General features: G+C 43.9%; 1 protein-coding gene across 1 annotated transcript in view; it reads right to left on the bottom strand.

The window, feature by feature from the left end:
- Nucleotides 1-15,485: 15,485 nt before the first annotated feature.
- Nucleotides 15,486-24,234, bottom strand: part of NXPH2 (neurexophilin 2) — a 43,023-nt gene continuing 34,274 nt past the window's right edge. Inside the window, exon 2 of the mRNA XM_075710635.1 lies at nucleotides 15,486-18,272. Within this exon, the coding sequence (XP_075566750.1) occupies nucleotides 17,529-18,272 (744 nt within the window). The 3' untranslated portion in view covers nucleotides 15,486-17,528. The remainder of the gene's footprint in view (nucleotides 18,273-24,234) is intronic.

The following is a 24,234-nucleotide window of genomic DNA, read 5'->3' as shown; positions in this document are numbered from 1 at the left end:
AGGAGCCTTAACTTGCCCTTCAGTCTACATTGGCTTTAGAAAACATTTAGATCTGCAAGATGGCAAAACTGGGTAAATCCTGATGTAGGGCATCTGCTCTTCAGAGGTTTTTGTGTTTTTAGAGTCTCTATATGCCTCCTTTATGTTGTCATTCAGTTTTGTCCTACTCCTAACATGCACATGATTTATCCAAATATATAATCATACAAATTTTGTGTTTAAAATTGGTAGCAAGAGGTTTTGAAAGCCATTGGGTTGTTTGGTCTGCATAGGAGCTCAAGCTTTGCGTGCTGCTCTGCAGATATCTAAACTTTGACTCTTCAAAAAAAACCCCCAGACAACAAAAAAACCCACCACCAACCAAAAACCCAAACCTTGGGTTCTGCTTAGTTTTGCCTCTTCTGATAAAAAGAAATGCTCATCGAGAGGGAAGAACTGAGATCAAACAAAAGTATTTTCTCAGCAGTAGGAAAAAGGGCAGCAGGATAAAACTTCAGAATAGATTGGCAGGAAATAAAGATTCAGCTTGAAGAAATAGAACTTATATTTGGCAGGATAATCAGCTGAAACAGATTTTGTGCAAAGGAGATGCTTTAAAGCTACTAATGCAGAAAAATACCTTGAGGCTATAATGAACATGCAAGATGGGACCTTGCAAAAACAAACAAGTCGGCATGACTGAGTTGTAGGCAGTAAGGTGTCATGCTGAGGTCTGAGGAGAAATGTTACTGCTGAGCAGTTAGGATTCGAATTTCCCCTTCAATGTTTCTATTCAGCTTTTGATCGTGCCCAAACTACCATTTGGTTCTAGATCATTTCAGCATTCTTCTGCAGCTGGGAGAACACAGGGACAGAAAACAAAATGATCCAGGGGGTAAAAATGAAGATGTGCTGTCTTCTGCAGAATGCTTAAGATGTGTCTTCTGCAGAATGCTTGTCCTCTTTCATGGGGTTGGGTTTAAAGGATCACAGGCATGAGAAGACATTTAAAACAAAGGGCTCCCCTAGCCCCAATCTTGTTTAGGTGGCTTAGGGAGCAGGGTGCTGGACTCGGTGTTAAAGATGCCAAAATGGCAGGAGATGGTTGCATTACGAACTGTCAGTGGGATGTTCCTGGGCGCGGTGCTGCCCTGTTGTCAGAAGCCGAGGCTAAAGCTGCCCTGGCTCCGTGTAGGACTGCCCCAACTCTGCAGCTCTCCTGCCTGCGGGCTGGAGGACAGGTACATCAGATGCTTATTGGAGTAAGTCATGGTTGGTAGAACTTGTAAAAGCTTTGGGGGATATCTACTGAGATGGGTTCTGCTCGTAACTGGTTCAGGGCTCCTAACTGGTGGTGGTTCTGTGGTGCTGATTAAGGTGACCACAGGGTTTGGCAGGAGTATAGAAATAATTTGGGTGTAACCCAGGTCTTTGATCTGTTCTGTAAAGCGGTTTCTTCCCATCTGCTCTCAGTGGGTAGGTGGAGAACGTAGGGACGCAAAGCTATCGTCAGGAGCCTTAACTCATCCTTGAGTCTACATCGGCTTTAGAAAACATTTAGATCTGCAAGACGGCAAAACTGGGTAAATTCTGATGTAGGATTGTCTGAGCTCTGGGAGCCTGCAAGAGTTGCAGGGTCTGTATGTCTGAAATTAGAATCTCTCTAATAGCTTCAAAAAGCCTACTTGTTTAGAAATAACTCATCAAAGAAATGGAGTGCTTGCAATTTCAACTACCTTTTGTAATCAACAAATATTTCATTCCAGTTGTCTTACCACTCGTTAGTTAAATATATGGTGTTTACTGGGGCAGTGTGCCCCGGTTATATTCACCTCTGTGAATATTCTGTACAAATTTTAATCAAAGTGCTCAAGCAGAATATTGAAACTGGCTCTCTGGAAGAATTATCCTGAAAAAAACGTTTTAGGATGGATGTTGAGGAAGTGTTGAGATGGGGGCTAAGTGACGAAAGTACGCACTTAACAGGTGGCTGCGGTTTTTCAATAAGGTGGTATTCTGGGCAGTTAGAAAAAGAAACAGAGGTTAAAAGTGTGGGTATTTTATGACTGTTTTATGTTAAGAGGAGGTTTCAGTTTAATGTTGAGGAATGTTAAAGGTCTGGGTGTTTTTTTTTTAAAGTATATAATCAGTTGTTGAAGGTACTCCATGTGGTATAAAACCAAGAACATTTCTAAGTTGGGCTCATTTTGTGTAAATAATCATCTCTGCACTCTTGGTCATAGTCATTCTATGAACAGTCATTGTATTTACTTTAAGTCAGTGCTATCAGCAAGTCCATAATCTTTCCTTGTTGCTTATTTGCAGAGAGCAAACTAAACATTTGTTCCTGATTCCTCCAGATAAAAAAGTGTAGAGGAAGGTGCTGTTTCACTGAGGCTGTCTTTAACGATAAACCTTGTTTGTGTTTTAGCATGAACTACAGAGATGGAAAGAAGTTTTTCCTGGCATGAATGCTTTTCTTATTTCATTCTTTAAAAACAAACACAAAACCCGGGGCTGGCTCAGCAATGTTCAGTGCCGCTGCGACCACACCAGTAATAAAAATAAGAAGCTTATTTAGCTGTGTGTAGAGATTCCTATCTCAGAACCATCAATAGTGCTGGCATAGGTTTGCAATCTTTACTTGCTTCTTGTAAGGCTAAACTTTGAGGGCCAGAGCTGGCTTGTATTCCTGCAGACAAAGAGGGTTTAAACGCCTGTAAGGGCAATGGCAGTTCCCCGGAAGAACTGTGCCTAGGAGGAAAGCAAAGGGCATGGCTGGCTGGGTAGAGCTGAGGCCTCACTGCTCATCTGCTAACAGTTAATATCCTTCTACATGGTGGCCAAAGCTACTTATTGTGCAATTTTAGCTTAAATAGGGAAGCTGAGGGTGGAGGAGGGCATTTGTGTTGCCCACACCAGTGCTCTCCCGCAGAAGCTAGCAGTTGAGCAGGGAAATCTGTATGGGAGCCCTGATCACTCTGGTTATTTTCAGGGTGAGTATACACCTTCTGTCTAGTCTTCAGCTTCTTCAGCCATCACATTAGTACTTTTTTTCCACCAGTAGAAACGCTTGGGTTTTTTCTAACCAGTTCTCTAAATGTAATACAAACATATTTGATCATGTTGCATCATTGGAATTTGCAGCTGAATGTACTGTTGGCTTCATTACAAGCTCCATGCATTTAGGATTAATTTCCCTGCACTACACTTAACTCTGAGTGCATGCACACGCGCACCCAGGAAAATGTCTGCTAGGGCTTCTTGGGAGGTTGTTCACACTTAATTCTTGTGTATGAGCTGTCATAGGTGGGAATGTCTTCTGCAAACCTGGGGCAACTGCAGCTTATGTGGTGGATTTTTTCTTTTGTGTCTTAAGCAAATACTCAAAAGGCAATGCAAAAGGGGCAATGAAGCTGGTGCAGGGTCTGGAGCACAGGCCTTCTGAGGAGCGGCTGAGGGAACTGGGGTTGTTTAGCCTGGAGAAGAGGAGGCTGAGGGGAGACCTTATCGCTCTCTACAACTACCTGAAAGGAGGGTGTAGTGAGGTGGGTGTTGGGCTCTTCTCCCAAGTAACAAGCAATAGGATGAGAGGAAATGGGCTCAAGCTGTGCCAGGGGAGGTTTAGGTTGGATATTAGGAACAATTTCTTCACGGAAAGGGTGGTCAAGCATTGGAAGAGGCTGCCCAGAGAGGTGGTGGAGTCCCCATGCCTGGAAGCGTTCAAAAAACGGGTAGATGTGGCACTTTGGGACATGGTTTAGTGGGCATGGTGGTGTTGGGTTGATGGTTGGACTGATGATCTTAGAGATCCTTTCCAACCTTAATGATTCCTAGTTTTTACTTTTATTAAAAATAATCCAGCCACCAAGCCAGGAAACATGAAATTGCTACTCTCCCCTTAATTGGTTCACTGGTGGACTTGGTAGTGTAGGTTAATGGTTGGACTGGATGATCTTAAAGGTCTTTTCCAACCTAAATGATTCTATGATTCTACTCGAAACAGAGGATTCGTTAAACAATTGATAAGCAAGAATGTACATGGGTGATGAGTGCTTTTATTTCCAGTGAGCTGGAGCTGGAAGGACTTGATGCCACCTTCACATCGCAGGCTGAGTACTCTTCTTTCCCATTTGCACCTTGCAATTTTTTTTTTCTCCCACTCTCCTGGGTAACAGCTGCTAAGGGAGTAGGTGAAGAGCAATGGCACCAAGAAATAGATTCTGCCTCTGCTGTGAGTGCCGTGGTGGAGCCTGTTTCTGAGTAGGTGTCCGGCAGAGCTACCATAACTGCCCTTGGGGAGGTCTGCAGGAGGAGTTCAGAGGGGAACAGGATCTTTGGTCCTTGCCCAGCAGCTGTGTGCTGATGTGGTGTGTGGGATTTGAACAAAAACACATGCAAGAGCCTCCAAGTTAAAAATGACACTTGCCAAGCTGCCTGAGAAACATTTTTCAGTGTTAGTGATTACTTTTTTTCTTTATGTTGCTACATTAGCATGCTAGATGTGACTATTATTGTCTTACTAGTTTTCAAAAGTAACAAAGTTATAGAATCGAGTCATTAGATTTTCCTCTACTTGAAAATCATTTTAAAAGAACCATTTTTCCTTAAAAATTGCAAGTAGTACATTTTCAAAAATGTAGAAGTGAGGAAAAATCCAAAAGTCAATCAGCTGGAGGGGACTATGTTTAATAAAAGTGAGTATGTGCAAAGTGAAGGAAAGCAGCTCTTAAAGCAGATCTTAAAACTTCCCACTTACAGCCGTTAGTGCCAGTTCATAATTTGTAATGCTCATTAAAGCTTCGTTAAACACTTCATTGAAACGTCTGTGGCGTAGGAAAATAATGATTTGAGGAATCTCAAATTTTGGGGGTGCGGCCAACTTTTAAGATGCTTAAAATGCTTACAATTGGTCAAATTTCCAATGAATGACAGTTGGGAATGTGTTGCAACAGGTTTGAAAGTCCTGCTGTACATTTTACCAACTGTAGTCCCTTGTTTTTGGAAAATGCTGGATTAGGTGTTACCTAATGGCTACTTTCCATTTCTGGAAATGGGCTCCGTGTGGACTCAAGCTAGTTCAGAAAATCTTTGCGTGCAACATGCTCGGGATCTGTTCAAGCACCTCATTTAACGTCTGAGAGTATAAGCAGTGCATTTTCAGCTCCCTTCGGTTGAGACTGTTAGGCTGCTTTCTTCCTTGCGTCTCTTCCTTCGTGGCGGCAACACCCCATTTACTAACTGTAGTGTCCTCTGGGTGGGGAGCACAGCTCTAAGGATGGAGAAAGAAAACTGTGCACTTTGCATTCTGTCTGCTACTAAGATCTCTCTAAAATAATTTTATAAGTTGGACTGAGTGACAAAATGACTGTGAAGCATCTTTTGTCCTTTGTCTACCTGCCCTTGTAAAGTATATCCCTGTCATCGGGAGTCATCTCTATTTCTGCGACCATCTGAATATGCAGTTTTTTGTAGAGGTTTCTACACATTTATGGGGAATCATCTTAAAATTGTTACTTAGAGGTTTCAAATTGCTAACACATGGCACTGCTGGTTTGGTTTGCTGAATCGGCACTGGGTCCATAAGCCAGGGGATTCAGTGAGGAAAAGGCAGGCGTGATGATGCTACGATTTGTTTTCTGAAAATGTTGGTGTAGTAGAATATTTCCCTTACTACAAAAATGCATTAGCCAAATACACGTGAATATTCTGAGCTTCAATATTATGCTTTTGTATCCTTCAGTAGATTAAAACGTCAGTCGTATTCTCCATATTTCATAGTCCTCTAGAAGCCTCAGGGAAGGTGCACGTGTCTAGTGTTGCTTATATCCCACCAATAAAACAACCCTCTAGAAGGAAATCTGTGCAGGCCATACAGCAAGATGTCAAATTAATTGTACCGAAATAATGAGTTAGCACCAAATGCTAATTAAATATTGATGAAAGTCATACTTTCAATTATCTTCATTATGGTGCAATGTTTTATGTAGACATGAAATTCTGGGAATGTGGGCATATGTTGTTACTAGCCTTGTCATATAAAAATACTAGAGTTATTTCTCTTCTCTAAAATCCATTTCAAATGCACTGGAGGTCCATGTATGGTATCATTTTGACATAGTAGATTTTTATTAATTTTTTTTTGTGCTCACCCTTTTTCTTTCCCCTGCCATTAAAAACACTGTGAAGCAATCATCTTTAACGGTGAGGCTTTGTAAATACAAGTTCTGCTGCTGCTAGCCCATAGCCAGCTGTGGCCTGCCCCCATGCCTTTTCTCCAGTCAGTGTGCTCAAACATGGTGACTCCGAGATGAGCCTTGCTATGATGGCCGCACCTGGAATACTGTGTCCAGTTTTGGGCCCCTCACTACAAGGAAGACATTGAGATGCTGGAGCGTGTCCAGAGAAGGGCAACGAAGCTGGTGCAGGGTCTGGAGCACAGGGCTTATGAGGAGCGGCTGAGGGAACTGGGGTTGTTTAGTCTGGAGAAGAGGAGGCTGAGGGGAGACCTTATCGCTCTCTACAACTACCTGAAAGGAGGCTGTAGTGAGGTGGGTGTTGGTCTCTTCTCCCAAGTAGTTAGTGATAGGACGAGAGGAAATGGCCTCAAGTTGCATCAGTGGCGGTTTAGATTGGATATTAGGAAAAAATTGCTTCATGGAAAGAGTGGTCAAGCATTGGAACAGGCTGCCCAGAGAGGTGGTGGCATCCCCATGCCTGGAAATGTTCAAAAAATGGGTAGACGTGGCACTTTGGGACATGGTTTAGTGGGCATGGTGGTGTTGGGTTGATGGTTGGACTGATGATCTTAGAGATCCTTTCCAACCTTAATGATTCCTAGTTTTTACTTTCATTAAAAATAATCCAGCCACCAAGCCAGGAAACATGAAATTGCTACTCTCCCCTTAATTGGTTCACTGGTGGACTTGGCAGTGTTAGGTTAATGGTTGGACTGGATGATCTTAAAGGTCTTTTCCAACCTAAACGATTCTACAATTCTATGATCCTATGATTTTTTAGCAAGGTTTTGAACTTACTAGGTAAGGTCCTTTTGGCTCCCAAGGAGGAAAGGGATCTATTTCATCTTACTGACAGAAGGTTTCTGAGCATTTATTCTAACTTACACTGTCTGTCTGTCTGCTCCTTCTTCAGAAGGTTTTCTTTGCTTGGCTGGAGTGAGGTGGAGACTGCGAGAGCTTGCTGCAGGTATCTCGCTGCAGTTGGGCTACAACTGGAAGGGCCAACCTCGAGCTCAGAGGACAGCAGCTGTAGGGCAGTTTAGCAGAGGGGAATCCAAAAGTGTGAGCGTTACAGCAGGAAACTGAGCCGAAGCAGAGAGGGACCGGTGGGTAAGATGTAAGCCGGGATGCTGTGCTTTCAGGAGAGTGGGATGAGCAAGACCTGCTCCTCTCCTGTGTGTCAGTACTGGGGAGAGGGCTTTTAAGCCTAAGAAATTAGAGGGTAGTTTTTTGGGAAGGACTTTGTTATTCAGAAACAAAACTCCAGGTCTGTGTTGCTAGGACTTCATTGCCTGGAGACTGGAGACTAGTTATATGACAGGAGTCCCAGGAAGAGTCTTCCCCGGATATTGTTTTATATGCAGTTGCCTTTGGGGAAGATGGACAAACTTAGCACAAAATTCACAGGTCAAACATGTATAGTGGTGTGCAACATCATTACTCTCAAATTCCTTTGAGCTATTCTAGAAAGACAGAAAAATTACTTCCAAAACTTCCAAAGTCTTCCTGCAAAATGCTGTCCTAGAACTTTTTTAAAAAAAGTAGGGATTTATTTTCAATCAATTAATAGAAGGCATAAACTGAGGTGAAAATTAATCCTTTCTTGGAGACTTTGTGGAAGGGAAAAGTTTGTGCAGGACTGCTGGGGTGGGCTGCTTTCCCAAGCTGGGCTGGAGGAGAGGTCTACTTGCCTTGAGTAAGGCAATGGTAAATTTGTGCTAGTGGGGGGGGGAATGTTTTAATGTTGTTCTTTTGTCTCTTGGCCATAATTGGCAATGTTTGCAGCAGTGGAACATTAAGGATGCTGACAGCAAAGCCTGCGTGATGTACTAGTGTGTGTCTGTGCCTCTATCTGGTGGATGGGCAAAACAAAAAGCCCAATCCCCAAGAGCATGAATGCTCTTTGTCACCTCGAAGAGCACTGAAAATTTGAGAGTGGAGGCAGGTGGGCGACATCGTTAGAAAGGAGGGTGCAGAGCTTTTTCTTGTAGAGGGTGCAGCCTTAGTGCCATTGTCTAGGTATAAATTGTTCCTAAAAGATAACTCTGATATTATTCACCGTGGAATATATGTGAATCCGGTGAGAGGCATTTGAAAATTGCCAGTGGTGAAGCATGGAGGAGCAAAAGGAGCACTTGAGCTGAAGAACAGATAATACCCAGTAGAGCAGAACTGCGGCACCAGCTGCTGAGAGGGTAATTCAGTGCTCATAATGATTTTCAACTTCACTCTAAAACTATCACTCTGGAAGTATCCCTCATCTAAAGTACAAAGTTTCCCCAGACCATCGGAATAGAATCTCTCCAGATCCTGAGCATGTGAAATTAATGACTGAATATTATGCTGAGAGCCATTTAATTAAAAACACTTTCATTAATAATGCAGTTGGAGAGTGTATGTGTGTTATGTAATTAAAGATAGTACATCAGTAAATGATACTATGCAAAACCAATTCAAAAAATTCAAATGAGTTGGTGTAACATAAGGAACTTAATTCAAGTGGGAATAAAAGTCAATGTGAAATAAGCTCAGAGTTTTTCCTGGAAGCTGCAATTAATCTGCTTCTGGCAACACAATTCAATACTCATATTTTAAATAAGGGGCTCTGCTTGTTTTAAAGATAACCGGTGTGGTGAATCAGAATACGTTTCTCGCTCTGCTCCTTTTGCCAAATAAAGTATCCCTTAACGTCTTGACACACCGATGAGCTTGGCTGACCGATTGGGCCTGGGCTGCCTTGCGCCCTGCTCATCTGCGGTGCCGTTGTTACTTCGAGAGTCAGGTTGTGCTTGGCTGTGGCAAAACGTTCTGGGTCTGGTGTTTATGGAATATTTATTTTAAAACCAGGAGAAGGAAGTGGAAGAGAGAGGATGTTCCCGCAGGACAGCGCCATCGCCTCCAGGGAGCTCGGATGAACAGGCATCTTCTTGTCCCCGAGTACTTTGGCTAATCCAAATCTTCGATGATTGAAGTCAGAAATGCTACAGTTAAATATATCTGACATGAGAAGTGGATTGGAATTAAGTAGTCTTAAGTACTATATAATAAATAGGCTTGCTTATCATCTTCAATATGGCAACTGGAAATATTTTTAATCCCTTGGTTTACCTGCTCAGAAATCCGTGTTAAATATTCTGTACGGGGATCCCAGGTTAGCAGTGCAATCTGCTCGGCGTCGCCCGCTGTTGCGGCACGCGCTTCAGATACGCCCTAAAAGGGGGTGGAAGAGTGCAAGTGCTCTTGGCTTAAAGAGACTGAAGGCTCCTCGCTGATCCGTTCTCAGCCGAAACACCCGTGCTCACGTTCAAGAATATCAGCTTGACGCACTCTGAAAACCTGAACTGATTTTTTATTTTTATTTTTAAAAACAGACTAGAAGGAAATACTGTGAACTGTTAGACAAGTAATGGTAGTAGGTACGGCTGCTGTTGCCACATCCCTCAGGGAACGCCCGGAGCTCGACCCTGTAGAGGTGGGAGCCGCGCTCGTGGTCTCCTGCTCGGTGCCTGCGCCCGTGGGAGCGGAGCAGCAGCCTGGGGAGGGGGCACGTTTTGTCTGGGGTGGAGAGCCCCAAACCCTTTCCTGCGAGGAGGTACCTTTGCCACTCTCTAGAAGAGCTCGCAGTGAGTTGCGTTTCTTCAGGGGCTTTTGAAATGTGGATGGAAGGGGGTGTAATCGCTGCCCACCCATCTGAAAACCTCGTAACTGGGACATTTATCCAGAGCTGTCTCTCATGGCTGCTTCAGTGTTTATCGCTTTCATCCCAGGGATGAAAACGAGGATCATGGCAATGCAAGAAACCTACCATGATGTTCCCAAGTCCCAGCTGGGATGAAGCGAGAGTTGTTTGCTTTGAGCTTGCCTGGGACTGTCTGAGCTGTAGACTCCGAAAATTGTCGAGGTGTACATACAACAGGGGCACCTATAGAGTCTGGGCATCCGGAACGTGCCCTGGGCCAGGCGTCTGCACCCCCTGCCCTCTCCCCGTTGTGCCTCTGCTAGCGAGCGCGGTGCATCGCCTTCCTCGCCTGCGTTTGGGAGCTGGCAGCCTCACTGTTCTGTAGGGTCTCTAGAACAAAACATCCCAAGTCTTGTTTCCTGGGAAGTAACACCGGCTGTAAGACATGATGCAAACCTGACCAACACTAGAAGATCTAAGCAAACACCCCAATAATTTTAGGTCTTTTTTTTTTTTTTTTTTTTTTTTTTTGGCCAATTTGAAGTTCAGAGCGAATTCAAATAACCTCCAAGTCTCATATTTCACTCTTCTCTTTCTTGCCAATTTGGAACCAATTATAATGTATCACCTTTCAGGAAGATCACCAGCTTATTTGGAGCTGTTAAGATAAGGTAGCCAAAGCTTAATTGCCTGCATAATGATGAAAGAGCCACGGACTGTCTGGGAATGAGGCAAGAGAATAGAGAAGCGGGATTTGCATCGGAGGTGGCTGAAATGTAGAGCTGCCAAGGGCAGATGTGCAGGGTGATGACTGAAACGTGAGCTGCCAGGCTGGGAGCAGGCTGGTAGTAGGCTGCTAGTAAAACTCTCTTGTTTTCTGCCAACAGTTACAGTGAGAGGGGCGAGGCGAGTGGTGGGACGTCTGAGAAAATGTTTCCGAAGCAGATTTTCAGTTGATCCTCCCTTGCGGGCTGTGTCCCATGCCCTGCCCTGCCGGCCCAGCCCTGGGCGAGCCCCCCGAGCCCTGCCTGCTGCCAAGCCAAAATGGATTGCGGTCTCTGCCCGTGCCTCCTTGGTGCCTCCCACATCGCTCCTTTCCTTCTCGTTAAGAAAGGTAGTTGAGCCTTTTGACTTAAGCAGAGAAAGGCTCATCACCTCTGAACCCTCAGGGTAAACTACCTTCCCACGTCTGGGTGAGGAATTACAGATGTGCGTTTCTCATAAGATGAAGAAAATAGATTAAAAAGTGCCCGAACTAGTGGATTTTTTTTTTTCTGTTCTGACTTTAGGACAAAACCGGAGAGCAGCACAAGAAATAACATCTGTTTTAAATGTGTGGGCTGTTTCATTACTGTTGAATAGGAAGGTGCTGATATTTCCTTTGGAGTCTTATTTTACAGTCCTACCACTGTTCATGTAGGTAGATTTTTTATTTTTTTCCCCCCTATCCCCAAGTAACTGTTTTCCTAGGAACATAATTGCTTTTTAATTGGGCTGCAGCTGTTGCTGGATTTATGCTGAGTCGGAGACTGAATTACATCTTTGGAGAAGCATTTTTTTTTTTTGTGATCCCCCCCCCCACCTTCAATATTTAGTCTAGATGACTGGGGTTCTTGCTTGAGAGTACCAACAGCTGGAGGCTTGCTTCTGACTGAAAACCCGCAGGTATTTTGGGCTGGAGAGCTGGGTGACGTGGTCGGTCTCAGTGGGAAGGTGCTGCTGTGCCGTGCTGCCGGCAGCGCCCGGCAGACTCCGTTCCCTTTCCATCACTTCTAAATGCAGATCTGAACAGATTTTGCAGACCTGTGCTCAACGACCCTCCAAGTGAGGTGTGGTTTGACTGAAGTGGGATGTTTCCTGATGATTCAAGTCGTCTTCTGTAAAACCAGTCCCTCGGATCCCTCCTTGGTGGAGCTGCTGTGTGCAGCAAGCTGGGCTACATAGGCAATCGGGAGCTGTCTGCTGCCACGTGGTTTACCTTCTGCTCACTAACTCCAGGGACCTGAACCCAGGGTTGTGATATAAATTTGTGATTTTTTTTTGTTTGTTTTTGTAAACCTGTTGAGGGGGTTACACTAACTCCTAGGTTTTTGTCTAATACAGTCCAGGCAATATCCTGCAATCATAGAATCATAGAATCGTTTAGGTTGGAAAAGACCTTTAAGATCATCCAGTCCAACCATTAACCTACACTACCAAGTCCACCACTAAGCCAGTTAAGGGTAGAGTAGCAATTTCATGTTTCCTGGCTTGGTGGCTGGATTATTTTTAATGAAAGTAAAAACTAGGAATCATTAAAATTGGAAAGGATCTCTAAGATCATCAGCTCAACCATCAACCCAACACCACCATGCCCACTAAACCATGTCCCAAAGTGCCATGTCCACATGTTTGTTGAACACTTCCAGGCATGGGGACTCCACCACCTCTCTGGGCAGCCTGTTCCAATGCTTGACTAGCCTTTCCATGAAGAAATTTTTCCTAATATCCAACCTAAACCTCCCCTGGCACAGCTTGAGCCCATTTCCTCTCGTTCTGTCGCTAGCTACTTGGGAGAAGAGACCAACACCACCTCAGTACAACCTCCTTTCAGGTAGTTGTAGAGAGCGATAAGGTCTCCCCTCAGCCTCCTCTTCTCCAGGCTAAACAACCCCAGTTCCCTCAGCCGCTCCTCATCAGCCCTGTGCTCCAGACCCTGCACCAGCTTCGTTGCCCCTCTCTGGACACGCTGCAGCAACTCAGTGTCCTTCTTGTAGCGAGGGGGGAATACAAGATACTCCAAGTACAGTATGTTGCCAATATGTGAGAAACATAATTTTATTTGCTAGTTTTAAAGCTGCTTCTAGCAGATGTGTGTAAGAGGTGTTCACAAGAGACAGAGATGGGAATGGCGACGCCTAGTTTTGCAACTGAGACACCCTACAGCTAAAAATCTACTTGATTGATGTGTATTTCATCGAGCTACTTAGTACACGCGACTTGTTATTGTCTTTTCAACTGTGCATGTTTGAATAGGGACAGTGGTAATGACGAGTCATTATTATACGATAAATAAAACATTATCCAGATTATGCTGGTCAACAGAGCATAAAACAAATAGCAAATTCTAATGTCCTTGAATTACAAATAAAAAAAAAATAGCAGCACAGGATGCTGACTTGCAGCGAACACCTTCGCCTAGTTGCTATGAGAGTTTTTTCCAGTTGCGTCAGGATTATTCAGGGGTTTGCTCTTTTACCACTGCCTAGTAAATTCTCCCTAAAAAGCAAATGTAGCAACCCCAGGGAGCTCACAGCAAATAACGCTCAGCTTTTTTTTTTTTTTTTTTTTTTTTTTTTTAAAATCCCTGTCTTGCTTGCCGCTGCGGTACAGCGTGGCTGCTGGATGTAAGAGCTTGGGAATTGGCACGCAGGCGGCGAGGCAGGCAGAGAGCCCCGGCTCCCAGTGCAATATCGCTGGCGCTGCCGTGATTGAGAGGCCGAGGAGCTCGGGGCAGGATCCGACCACCAGCCAGGCTTACGGGGGCTGAAAATGTGCAGGATCCAACGGGTGAAATTCTTGAGGGGAAGAGAAAAAGAAACACCAAACTCAGTTACTTCCCTGTTCAAGTTGAAATGATTAGAAAATAAAATGCTGAACGCGCATGGTTCCCGCAGCACCGTGCGGTGGGCTGTGGAAAGACAAAAAGCTGGTGCTTGTGTCTGTGTCTTGAATTAGCTTTTTTGTAGAATCATGGAATGCTTTGGGTTGGAAGGGACCTTTAGAGATCAAAGGATTTTACTGGGATTTCTATACGTATATCCACGGGATGGGGAGAACAATAGGAGGGGTATTTAGTAAGGAGTTTAAATATGTATTTGCCTCAATATAAATGCATGCAGACCTATACTGTTGAGATTTGGATTATAGTAGGTATATCAAAAACTTCAAGATTAAGTTGCTGTGGTCATAGGTCATTATTGCCCACTTTGGACGCTTTCTAAAAATGGTATTTAATCTTCCAAATTTTTATTTTAAAATCCTTGGAATAAGAGTCATGAAAGGAACAGTCACTGACATTTGAAACTTGTCTAAAATAGTCACCTGTTATACAGGAAAATGTTTTTTAAAATATGGCCCGTTCTGTGTGAAATTAAATCAAATTTAGTTCTGTTTACATGGGTAGCGTGAAGTTTGACCTAATGAAGTCTGTCACTTCCTTTGGTTCATTGGATTGTATTTTGCTTACCTTGCTAGGCGTAAATAATTTCTTCTTAACTGATTTTTGACTGCAATAAGATCGCAAGTGCTTTTTTTTTTTTTGCAGCGACTTTCTGCAACTGGTCTGAAAAAACCGCAATGCTTTTGAGTTGATTTTTAACGTATGGTGATTGGAAAAACGGTGGCGGCGAGTTCTGTGGCGCGATGGGTTTTGGTACCGAGGCTTGTGCCGGGGCTGGGTGGGAGGACGGGGGTGCCAGCTTCTCCCATCGCCCCCGCGTCGAAGCATCAGGACGCTGGTCGGGTGCTGCTGCTGAGGGCTTGCTTCTCCTCGGGAGAACGTTGCGGCTACGTTAAAGCGAACGCTAAGTCCCCGAAGGCAGCCTCTCCTGGGTGCGCAGGCCCTCCGTGCCACGGCCTTTCGGCAAACGGGCTGCGGCCGAGCTGTTGTGTTCGCGAGGCGCGGAGGCAGCCGAGCGGGCGGGATGACGAGCGGGTTTGATGATGGCTGCTCCTCTGTCGTTAGGAGGTGTGTGGGCAGGAAAGCTCCTTGGGGGGGACGTAGAGGTGACCGGCAGGAGCTCCTCCCAGCGCTCGGCTGGGCGCCAGGGTGGCGGGACCGACATGGCTGGGGTTAACCCCCTCCTCCTGCCGCCACGGGCTCTGCCCTCCTCTGCCGCTGCCTGTGCCCCGTGCGGCCCCCATGGCGCGGCACCGGCCTGGGCCTTGCTCGAAGAGCCTGAGGGTCGCTTGGAGTCAAAAGCTGCCGGCTGGGTGCGTGTCTTCTCAGTGTTCAAGAAGCTCAGGTGCGAAACCTATTAAAATACTTGTCTCTTGATTCATAATAGCCTTTCCGTGTGAATCCCCACGTGGCCCAGGCGCTCCGGGTGTTTCCAGAGCGATATTTTTTTTTTTTGCTCAAGGCCCTGGTTTGACTTCCTGAGGTCTGGAAACCTCAACCCGGGAGGTGGCTGTCGCAGCGAGAGGAGAATGCGGCTCCCGTTCCGACGAGCAGCTCCGAGCGAGGGCTGAATCGGCAGCGGGCTGCCGCGTCTCCCGGCGCGTTCCTGCTGCGGAGGAGCTGGTGTACCTTTTCTAATTCAGACTAACCCCTTTTAATATACCTTGCACGATTATTAAACAGTTCATGGTTGTCTTCGTCAAAACATGCACTTCATTTCTCAAATACGAAATGCTATTGAACCCAGTCTGCCTAGGCTTGCAGCGCAGCTCGCTGCAGCGCATACTTAAATATCTCCTAGAAAATCAGATTCCAGCTGGGGAAAAATGTTCAGTGATCTGTTGCAGTGCCTTAGTTTTGTACATCTAAAGACACAAAGTAACATTTAAAAGAAAAAAAAAAAATCAAATATGCCATAAGCAAGTGCCAGATTTAGCAAACTCTCTTTATTTACATACAAATACATGTACACATATATTCTGTATATGTACACATATTTAAGTGTATATACATACATGATTTCCACATACTCTACAATAAATAGCACGTAGGGTTTTCTTTTAATTGCCTACAGTGCTGAGTAAAAATACATGGCAATAAAATCATGGCTTACAGCTAAGTTACAAAAGCACCAACCACCGAACTCATAGCAATAAATCCAAGCTTATATACAGCCAGAACGAGGACACGCTATACAGAATACAAAGTAGATCATCTTGTAGGAATCAACAGTAATAGACAAACTAAAAAACATCACTTAGACCAGGAAGAGACTCTGTATGAAATAAGATGAAGGAAAACATTTAGATTATTGATCAAACTAAACCACACATTTAGATTTGTCACCTAAAGAGAAAAACAAATTAGCCAGTTACTTGTAGTATATTTCTAAGAGAGTTATGTTTTTGTATAAGACTTTACCAAGGAAATCAGAATTAATCTCATGAGTGAATCTTCCTGAGCTTCATAGCCATTTCTCTGGGCGCACAGCACTTGAACAGAGTATTTTAATAGTACTTTATTTAAGCTGCATGTAACTTCTTGGACCCTGCACGTAAGTTTGATTGCAGGCAATAAAAAGCACTTCCTCAGCCAGCTTCTTCCACGGGACCTGCGACATCGAACCGCCACAAAGGATGGTCGATGACAGCAAACTGGCAGCGGTGGCAAAATCAATACCCAACGAGAGCGCAGGGGACTGATGCTTGAAGCCGCATCGACGGAGCTCGCTGCTACGGGCTGCAGCGGGAGCAACACCTGTCCTGCCGACGCGAAGCCACAGCCAGGCGCTCCGTTCTTGTAACTACCTACGGTGGAGTGATGCCGTTCTGTACTAGGGGGAAGTCTGGCTGAATGTTTTTATATTGATAGCGATTGTTTGAAATCTGCTGTATGAGGCGAAGATGCATAGATTTGTTGTCCTCTTCATTTGTCATTGCCTACATTTTAACTTAAGGTATGCAATGCAATGCTAAGGAAGACAACAGGGCACCATTAAGCAGAAAGCTTATGTTGTTCAGGTACCGTCCTTACGCTGTGATGTATTTTCCTTGCTATGGTGCGGTGCTGAGAGGGCTACATAGCAAGATAATTGCTTCTGTTGAGTGGAAGCCAGCCCCTGTTATCATCAGACCTAAACAGAGATTATCTTTTTCCAAGGTATGTATATTCTCTATCACTGTAAAACTAGTACTGGTGGGTATGTAAACGTTTGAGAAGACTCAAAACCAGTGGTGACCATGGAAGGAAGAAATGCACACCAAACCTGCACACCTGGTGGGTCTAATAAACTAAAGCTCATCAATGTCTAATTACATCATTGCATATCCATGGGTAAGAAGGTCTGAAGGAAGAACTACTCACTCTTCACTTCAATGAAGAAGTGCAACTACTACAACTCATAGAAATGCAGATTCCTTTCCTTTTTTTTTTTTTTTTGTCCTAGAAATAGCACTTTGTCTTAGTATTTGGACTTGATTCCTTGAGCCCTGTGTGTGTAACATTCTTTATGAAATCAGAGACAGCTGTTTATTTGGATTTTGTGCACAAGCAGCTGGGAGTCTGCTTCATCATTTGTTCTTTATATTGTCATCTTCTAAAATTCCCAATAAGAAATAGGATCCTGCTAAGTGCTGTCCAACTCAAGTAGAAGACAACCTCTCTGCCATCGAGTCTAGTTTAAAAAACTGATTTGCAAAATCGATGTTCATTACAGACATAATTTTGTTTGATTTTTGTCATGTGTCTGCCTGGTCGTTCCCTCATTAATGATGAGAGCGCTAAAACGCAATGGTCTCAAATGAAAATGACAGTTACATAAATAGTTTAATTATTTACGATACAGCACAACACAGCTACAGTTGTTAAAGACTTTTTAACCTGATAGGAAAACATATTCTTCTCCGAAAGGTTAATGGAAATGCTTATTTTTATGACTGATGCTGTAGCTCTACAGTTACCCACAACTGTATCAGCCAGAGGACAAGTACGGAGTCTCACTATGGTAGTTATAATCAGGACAGACCTTTTGCACCAGTTTGTAATCTACGCTGTAAAAAGCAATGTAAATGCAGATAACTTTAAATGGTTTGGAACACAACCAGGAGACATGGCTTTGAGTCTGCTCTTGATAGCAGATCTTTGAAGGGTCGAAATTGCACAAGGCAGTTTTTTTAGCGCGGTCTGTTTTTTCGTACTCAATTCGGCAATTGAAGGACTTGGATTCCTTGGTCTCCAGTGTTGACTGCGGAGATGATTCAAACTCAACCACCTTGGAAGGTGGCACCAGGCTTACAGAAACATTTCCCAGACCTGTGGAGTTATGTCGGAAATAAACACTGAAGGTCCCATTGCCGTGATCAACGATTTTCCCTGTGATCAGGAGGTTCAGCTTAACAGTTTTGATGTTAGAGTGGAAGTCGCCCCATCCAAACATTTTCTTGAATTTCCCAGTTTTTACTATAGGTCTGCGTTTAGTTCGTGCAAGAGATTCCTGAACCTCCGTGATGTTGGACAACCAATCCCAAAAGTTTTCTATGCTGTCCGAGTAGGACACCTGGCCATGTTTCAGTACTGGAGACGGCTTAACAAACAGGCGTAAAGGATTGATGATCCTGGAATGGACCACGTTGTCAACCAACGTCTCTGCAGCATCCTTGTCTTCCCAGTCCAGCACATCTGTGGCTTGTACGACTTGATTAGCATCACAAAATACCTGTTTCGAAACAGAAAGAATGAATTGTATGAAGTGTGAAAATAAAACTATCAAGATACAAAAGGAGCCATTAATATTTATTTTTACACCAATAGGGTCTGAACCAGCCCAGTCACGTGGGCTACTGTAATGAGTAATTCTGCTACCATAAGAAAGCTCAAGGATTTTACTTAAAATAGCTTACAGAAGACACAAAAAGCTCAATGGGAGCCATCCACTAGGACAAATGGATAAATCTCGGGACAGGTTGAGGACTGGGGACAGACACCCCTTAGCTAAAAACATGTCTAAGGATGCTGGAAAACCTGAACAGGTGGCGCCTCTGCTAAAAGATGGGGTGAAATAGAAAAGCAGAGTTTTCCATTCCCCTTTGTTTTTTCTCCCCACTATAACCTCCCAACTGCTTTAAGCTTAAAGTCTTCCCTTACTCAGCTGCTTCTGGTAGGTGTAATTTTGTACCAAAATGTTTATTACACATTTGTCTGTTCTGGTGTTACCTTTTCCATTTTTTTCCAAACTTAGCATGCCCATTTGTGCTCTTAATTTGAGACAGACCGGAAAATAGCCATATTTTTGGTGTGTTTGTTTCAGGTGCTAAGATGCCTGTATTTAGCAAGGCCTAACCTTCAAGAAGCACTGAGCAATCCCAGCCATAGAGCACTTCTCATCATTTTTCAGAGACGTGACTAGGCCAAGCTAATTCTAACGCAAAATTGTTTGCTATCAGAAAGCAAATAACTACTTCTGGAATCTAATGCCATTCTGTCGCTACCAGAGTCAAACATGCAGGTCTCAGTAAATAGCAGATTTCCAATTTAATGTAGAGACACACTGCACATGTATGTTCTTCCTGTACAGTGTGAAAGAGAAGTCCTGTTGAAGATGCAGAACTTGAGCATATGCTCAAGAGGTCAGAAGCAGAATCTGTGTTTCACCAGGCTAGAAATGATCACCTAACTTTTTCTTTTTAGGTCCTTTAAATCTTGAATGTAAGTTTTGGAGAACGTGTTTTCAGGGTTTGTTCTCTTCAGGACTGTCTTATACCATCATTCTCATGTACAAAGAAAAACTTTCTCAGCTGCAATTATTTTAGATTGGCTATTAGGAAAAAATTTCTTCACGGAGAGTGGTCAGGCATTGGAAGAGGCTGCCCAGAGAGGTGGTGGAGTCACCATCCCTGGAAGTGTTCAAAAAACAGGTAGACGTGGCACTTTGGGACATGGTTTAGTGGGCATGGTGGTGTTGGGTTGATGGTTGGACTGATGATCTTAGAGATCCTTTCCAACCTTAATGATTCCTAGTTTTTACTTTCATTAAAAAATAATCCAGCCACCAAGCCAGGAAACATGAAATTATTACTCTCCCCTTAACTGGTTTAGCGGTGGACTTGGCAGTGTTAGGTTAATGGTTGGACTGGATGATCTTAAAGGTCTTTTCCAACCTAAATGATTCTATGATTCTATTCTTACAAAATGTATGAACAGAAAGAAAAGGCGCTTAAAAGGTAAAGAACAGTGTTGTCCTGTCCTCATGCCCAAACTGCTGCCACCTCCTCCTCCTGGCAAAATGCTGCTCTCACTTCATCACTGATCTTGCAGTGCCAGGATCGGGATGGTGGGCCCCCAGTGTTACTAACGCACAGGATGGGGTTTTCACTATCCAGTAGGCAATCACGGGGTGGAAGTTTGCCTAAAGCAGTCAAAACACCAAGCGCTGACACTGAATTCACGGGGTAGGATTTTGTGCTGCCTGTCTCACTAGGGAATCTGCAATGCCGGGCTTGCTTTTCCGTCTGCTACTGATCCCAATGGGGTCTTCTACGCCTTTAGTTCCTCGCAGTATTCAGTTTCTGTAATATTCAATTGTTATTTCTATAATCTCCAATTTTTCACTTCATCATCTGGCAAAGATCAGGAACTCCAAAGCCCTTAATCTTCACTGGGGTCTGTTCTCTAGCAATAGGCTCTAAACCAGAGCCCAAACCCACTTACCACGTGTGCTCCCTGATCATCCCCAGTGCAGTAATTAAGACTGAATGTTGAAAGGCTGCCATCACGGCAATGTTCACAACTTGAATGTTGCAAGGTGGCCACGCTATTGCTAAATAAATCTATGGCTGGATCAAAATGTAGTGGTCAGGTGTGTCTCTGCAGAAATGCATTATTTTCTTCTTCAGATTAGAAAGGGGGGAAAAAAAAGACAACAATGATCACTCTCAGCCTGAGACCTTGTGTGTCAACTTCCTGCCTCTACGCTACGTTTTTTATGGCTGAGCTATGAACCCAGGAAAATAGGAGGTTTTGGAAACAGTGACAGATGCTTATCTGTACCAGCACAAATAGCGCTGTCTAACGATGCTGGGGGAAGCATCATTTCCACTGTCACGGAAGGCTCCTGGTGAAGCAATGTCATGTTTATGCATGGTTCTTCAGCCACTTATAAGCCTGCTCGCAAGCTCAAAATCAGCCAGGTGATGCTGAGAACAGCTGGCCATCCCCACTGCCAGGGAAGTAACTCCCCTGCTGCAGAGAAGTGACTCTGTTCAGATGAAACAAGAACTGATGCGCACGTTCACCCATCCTTCACCCCAAAACTGACCTGAGGCCTTTAGAAGCACAAAAAAGAGGCTTTTCTGCTGCATTTCTAGATTCCAGCTGGGACCAGGGGCCAGGCAGTGCTGAAATACCGGAAACTTTTCTCTGCATCTGCACAGCTAAATGATCTGCCGGTTAAAATGCTAACGACCGCTCGAAACCATCGACACCTATAGCTGGTATAGCCGGAGGGAATTGCAATTGGAAATTTTAAGGAGAAATACATAGAACCAAAGCTGCCTGGTGCACAAGGAGGTTCCAACTTTGCTTGTGTCCGCACCCAGCTCTGACTGTCCTCTGGCAAGGGCACAGGAACACACACAGTTGTCCTTCTGGGCTACTTTTCTTTTGCAATGTTTATTGAAATCCGTGCAATGGCTCTTTGGCTTTTCTCCCTTCTGTTTTTATGGAGAGATCTAGAGGGCATTGAGTCACGTGTTACTGGTAATACTCAATGTATGTCTCTTCAGGGGGCTCTCACTCCAAATGAGATAGCAGAGCATTGCTTTCTGAACGGCTTTTTTCAGAAGGCTCTGATATAAAAAGAAGAAATATGTAGGTATAAGGTTCGGGATGGCTGAAGGGTGGGAAACATTAATGCATGCTAAAACCAGGTGGGTTTGTCACATCGATAAAGGTGTTAGGGCACAATTATTTCAAAGCCACAATGGTGGAATTGCAGAGTTGCATTGTGCTGAACTACTACTACTTCTAATTCTCTATGTGTCACACTGAACGAGGTATACTCATAAGACAATGAAACATGTCCCTGGAGCTACAGTGACGTGGACTATTGCATGTGCCAATGAAACAGCTTTCGTAATATGGGAACACGAAATCATTAATATGTTGAATTATAAGGATGTAATATTCCTGTTTAAGGCCTAGACAGCAATCACTAGCCACTGTTGCAAGTTGTACCTTACACTTAACCTGAGTAATTTTTTCCTCCTCCCCTTTGAAATAGTTTGCAGACTGTAGGATTCTCCAATCTCGCACAGCCTTGACTCCGCTTCATCCTACTGCTGTCTTGTTTCACTGATTTCATTATAGGAATGAGATTCAGAGGCTGGCAGAGTTGTCAGCTCAGTCAGTTGCAGGGAAGGGGCCCTTGCAGGCTCTGGGTAGTACATTTGTTGTGTTTTGCAAATATTCTATAAAAAGATGTCTAACAAAGAACCGCCTGGTTCTGCTCAGTGCCCAGCACAGAAGCAGGAATGAGGGCGCATTGTTCAGAAATGCGAATAATATTTGTGCTTTTTTAATGTAAAACCTTCTTTGTGCGTGTGCAGATTTTTTTCTGTTTTGAATAAAGCTTTCTGCAATGCAAGAGAACCGAACTCTAACGCATCATTTTCCTCTATGCATTGCAGAGGCCCTTCGCTTGATGACAGCTTTTTGCTATTAGCAAGGATGGGCCGATGCTCTTTGTTCAGCTGTTTATTCACATTGGTTAGCAATTTCCGGGAAATAAAAAAAACCTGTATTAAAAGAATGCAGCACACGCTGGAAAAAATTACTTCCTCAGCACCTTCCCATTTCAATATAATGCTTCGCTATAGTGGAAAATATTGCTGGTATTTGAAAAATACTAGCTTAGGGAAGTTAGTGTACACATTTAAATAGATGGCTATTGCTGTAGTTCTCCTCTGCTGCACCTGCATTTTCCCATTCCCTCCAAACCATCAATTTCCAAACAGAAATCACCTAATCTTTTTCCGTATTACAGAGGCTGTAAAATGTCACCCAGTTACCCAAAAATTTCCATTAGACTGTAGATATTTTCCAGTGAGTGAGTGACATAATCTTGGACCCACTGAGATGTGCAGAATCCGCAACGTGCCTTGCCGTTTCCTTTCGCTACGTTAACCGCAAGAACAGCTCAAATCAAGGTATGACGGGGTTTGTATTTATGTAGTTTTAAACTTCAAACCATTGGTTCTTCCTGTGCGCTTCTCTGAAAGCCTGTGATTCCTCTTCAAAACCGTCCTCTTCCATGAATGATCCTGACCATGGTAGAGCGGCGCAGGGTTAAATAATGTCCCCTGTGAACTATCTCTGAGAAGCGAGCCTGCGTTGAGACGCTGCTACCAGTAAATGCTGTATTTTCTCTATTTGCCCAAATAAATTTGAGTTCATCTGGAACTTGCTCCCACGCCTTTCTCTGTGGGCAAGGCACTAAATACAAGCAGGTGTACCCGTGCAAGAGCTAATAGTTCTGAAGCTTTGGGACTTTTATCCAGGTTACTCATCAATCACCAGCAATCATTTCTATAGCTTCACCCCTGCCAGGAATCATTTAAAAACTCTCGGTAATTAGCTGAAATAAATAGGTCTGTTGGGATAAACAGCTCTCAAGCAGCATTTGGCCGCTCACTGGTGCTGCTGTAAGCTTTTTATCCCACTGACGGAGAGGAAGGGGTGGCAGGAGGGAGGTGGTACTCAGTAACCTCCTCCCGCCCCCAGTTTCACCAGTGAAATACTCATACTGGGGGAAGCTTCCAGTGGCCTCCTCGCTCTCTGCTGCTTCCATCCCTGAGGCTGCATCTCGTGGGTTTATATTCACGTCACCGCTGCAGCAGCACAGGATACTCCTCTGGCATCCTCGTGCGAATTTCAATACCTTACGAGCCAAGTGCTGCAAGGATAACGCAGCATCATTGGGCGGCTGCACAAAACCCTCCGTTTGAAGGGGGTGAGGGGCAAGAGAAATAGCTCTGCTTTGTCTGTTTGAAAATTCAATGATTTCAACACATTTATCAAATTTTAAATAATTTATGTCTTGACAGGCCTTATCAATTTTGCAAAGCACACACATTAACCAGATACAATGATCTCGTATTAGCTTTTTCAGCATCTTACACTGGAGCCCAGAAAGATTAATAAAATCTCAGCCCGTCATCAATTAAATGAAAAACATAAAATTGTGTTCCATTATAGCCTTTTTTTTTTTTTTTCCAAGAAAATGATGACGGGTTCCAATAATTCATCACAACAAGCTGAGCTTGAACTTTACTGATTATTAAATATGTTTTTCCCAAAGGCAGAAGCCATGATGGGTTTTATGGCAGCAGATGTGATTGCTGTCAGGAATGCTTCAAGGAATGCAGGAATTAAGCAATATCTTTTTTTAGTGGCACTGTATAAAAGAGCCATGTTTGTTCCATCTAGTCACAGCCTTGTTTTTCAGGATGTTATAAGCCCGTGTGCTTTCATAATTGTGAGGTGGATTAACTTCCATTTACCACTGCAGCTTTTGCTAGGAATTAAAGCCGTGAATTAATGAGTTGGGTTACCACACAGAAAAATCCTTAAGGATGCCTCGACCTTCACCTGCCCAAACACACGCTCAGGTTTTTGCTTGAAAT

Source organism: Pelecanus crispus, chromosome 5 (assembly GCF_030463565.1).
Source record: "Pelecanus crispus isolate bPelCri1 chromosome 5, bPelCri1.pri, whole genome shotgun sequence".
In the NCBI taxonomy this organism is placed as follows: domain Eukaryota; kingdom Metazoa; phylum Chordata; class Aves; order Pelecaniformes; family Pelecanidae; genus Pelecanus; species Pelecanus crispus.
Note: the sequence above shows the minus strand (reverse complement) of the source record. Positions and strands in the feature narration are given on the sequence as shown.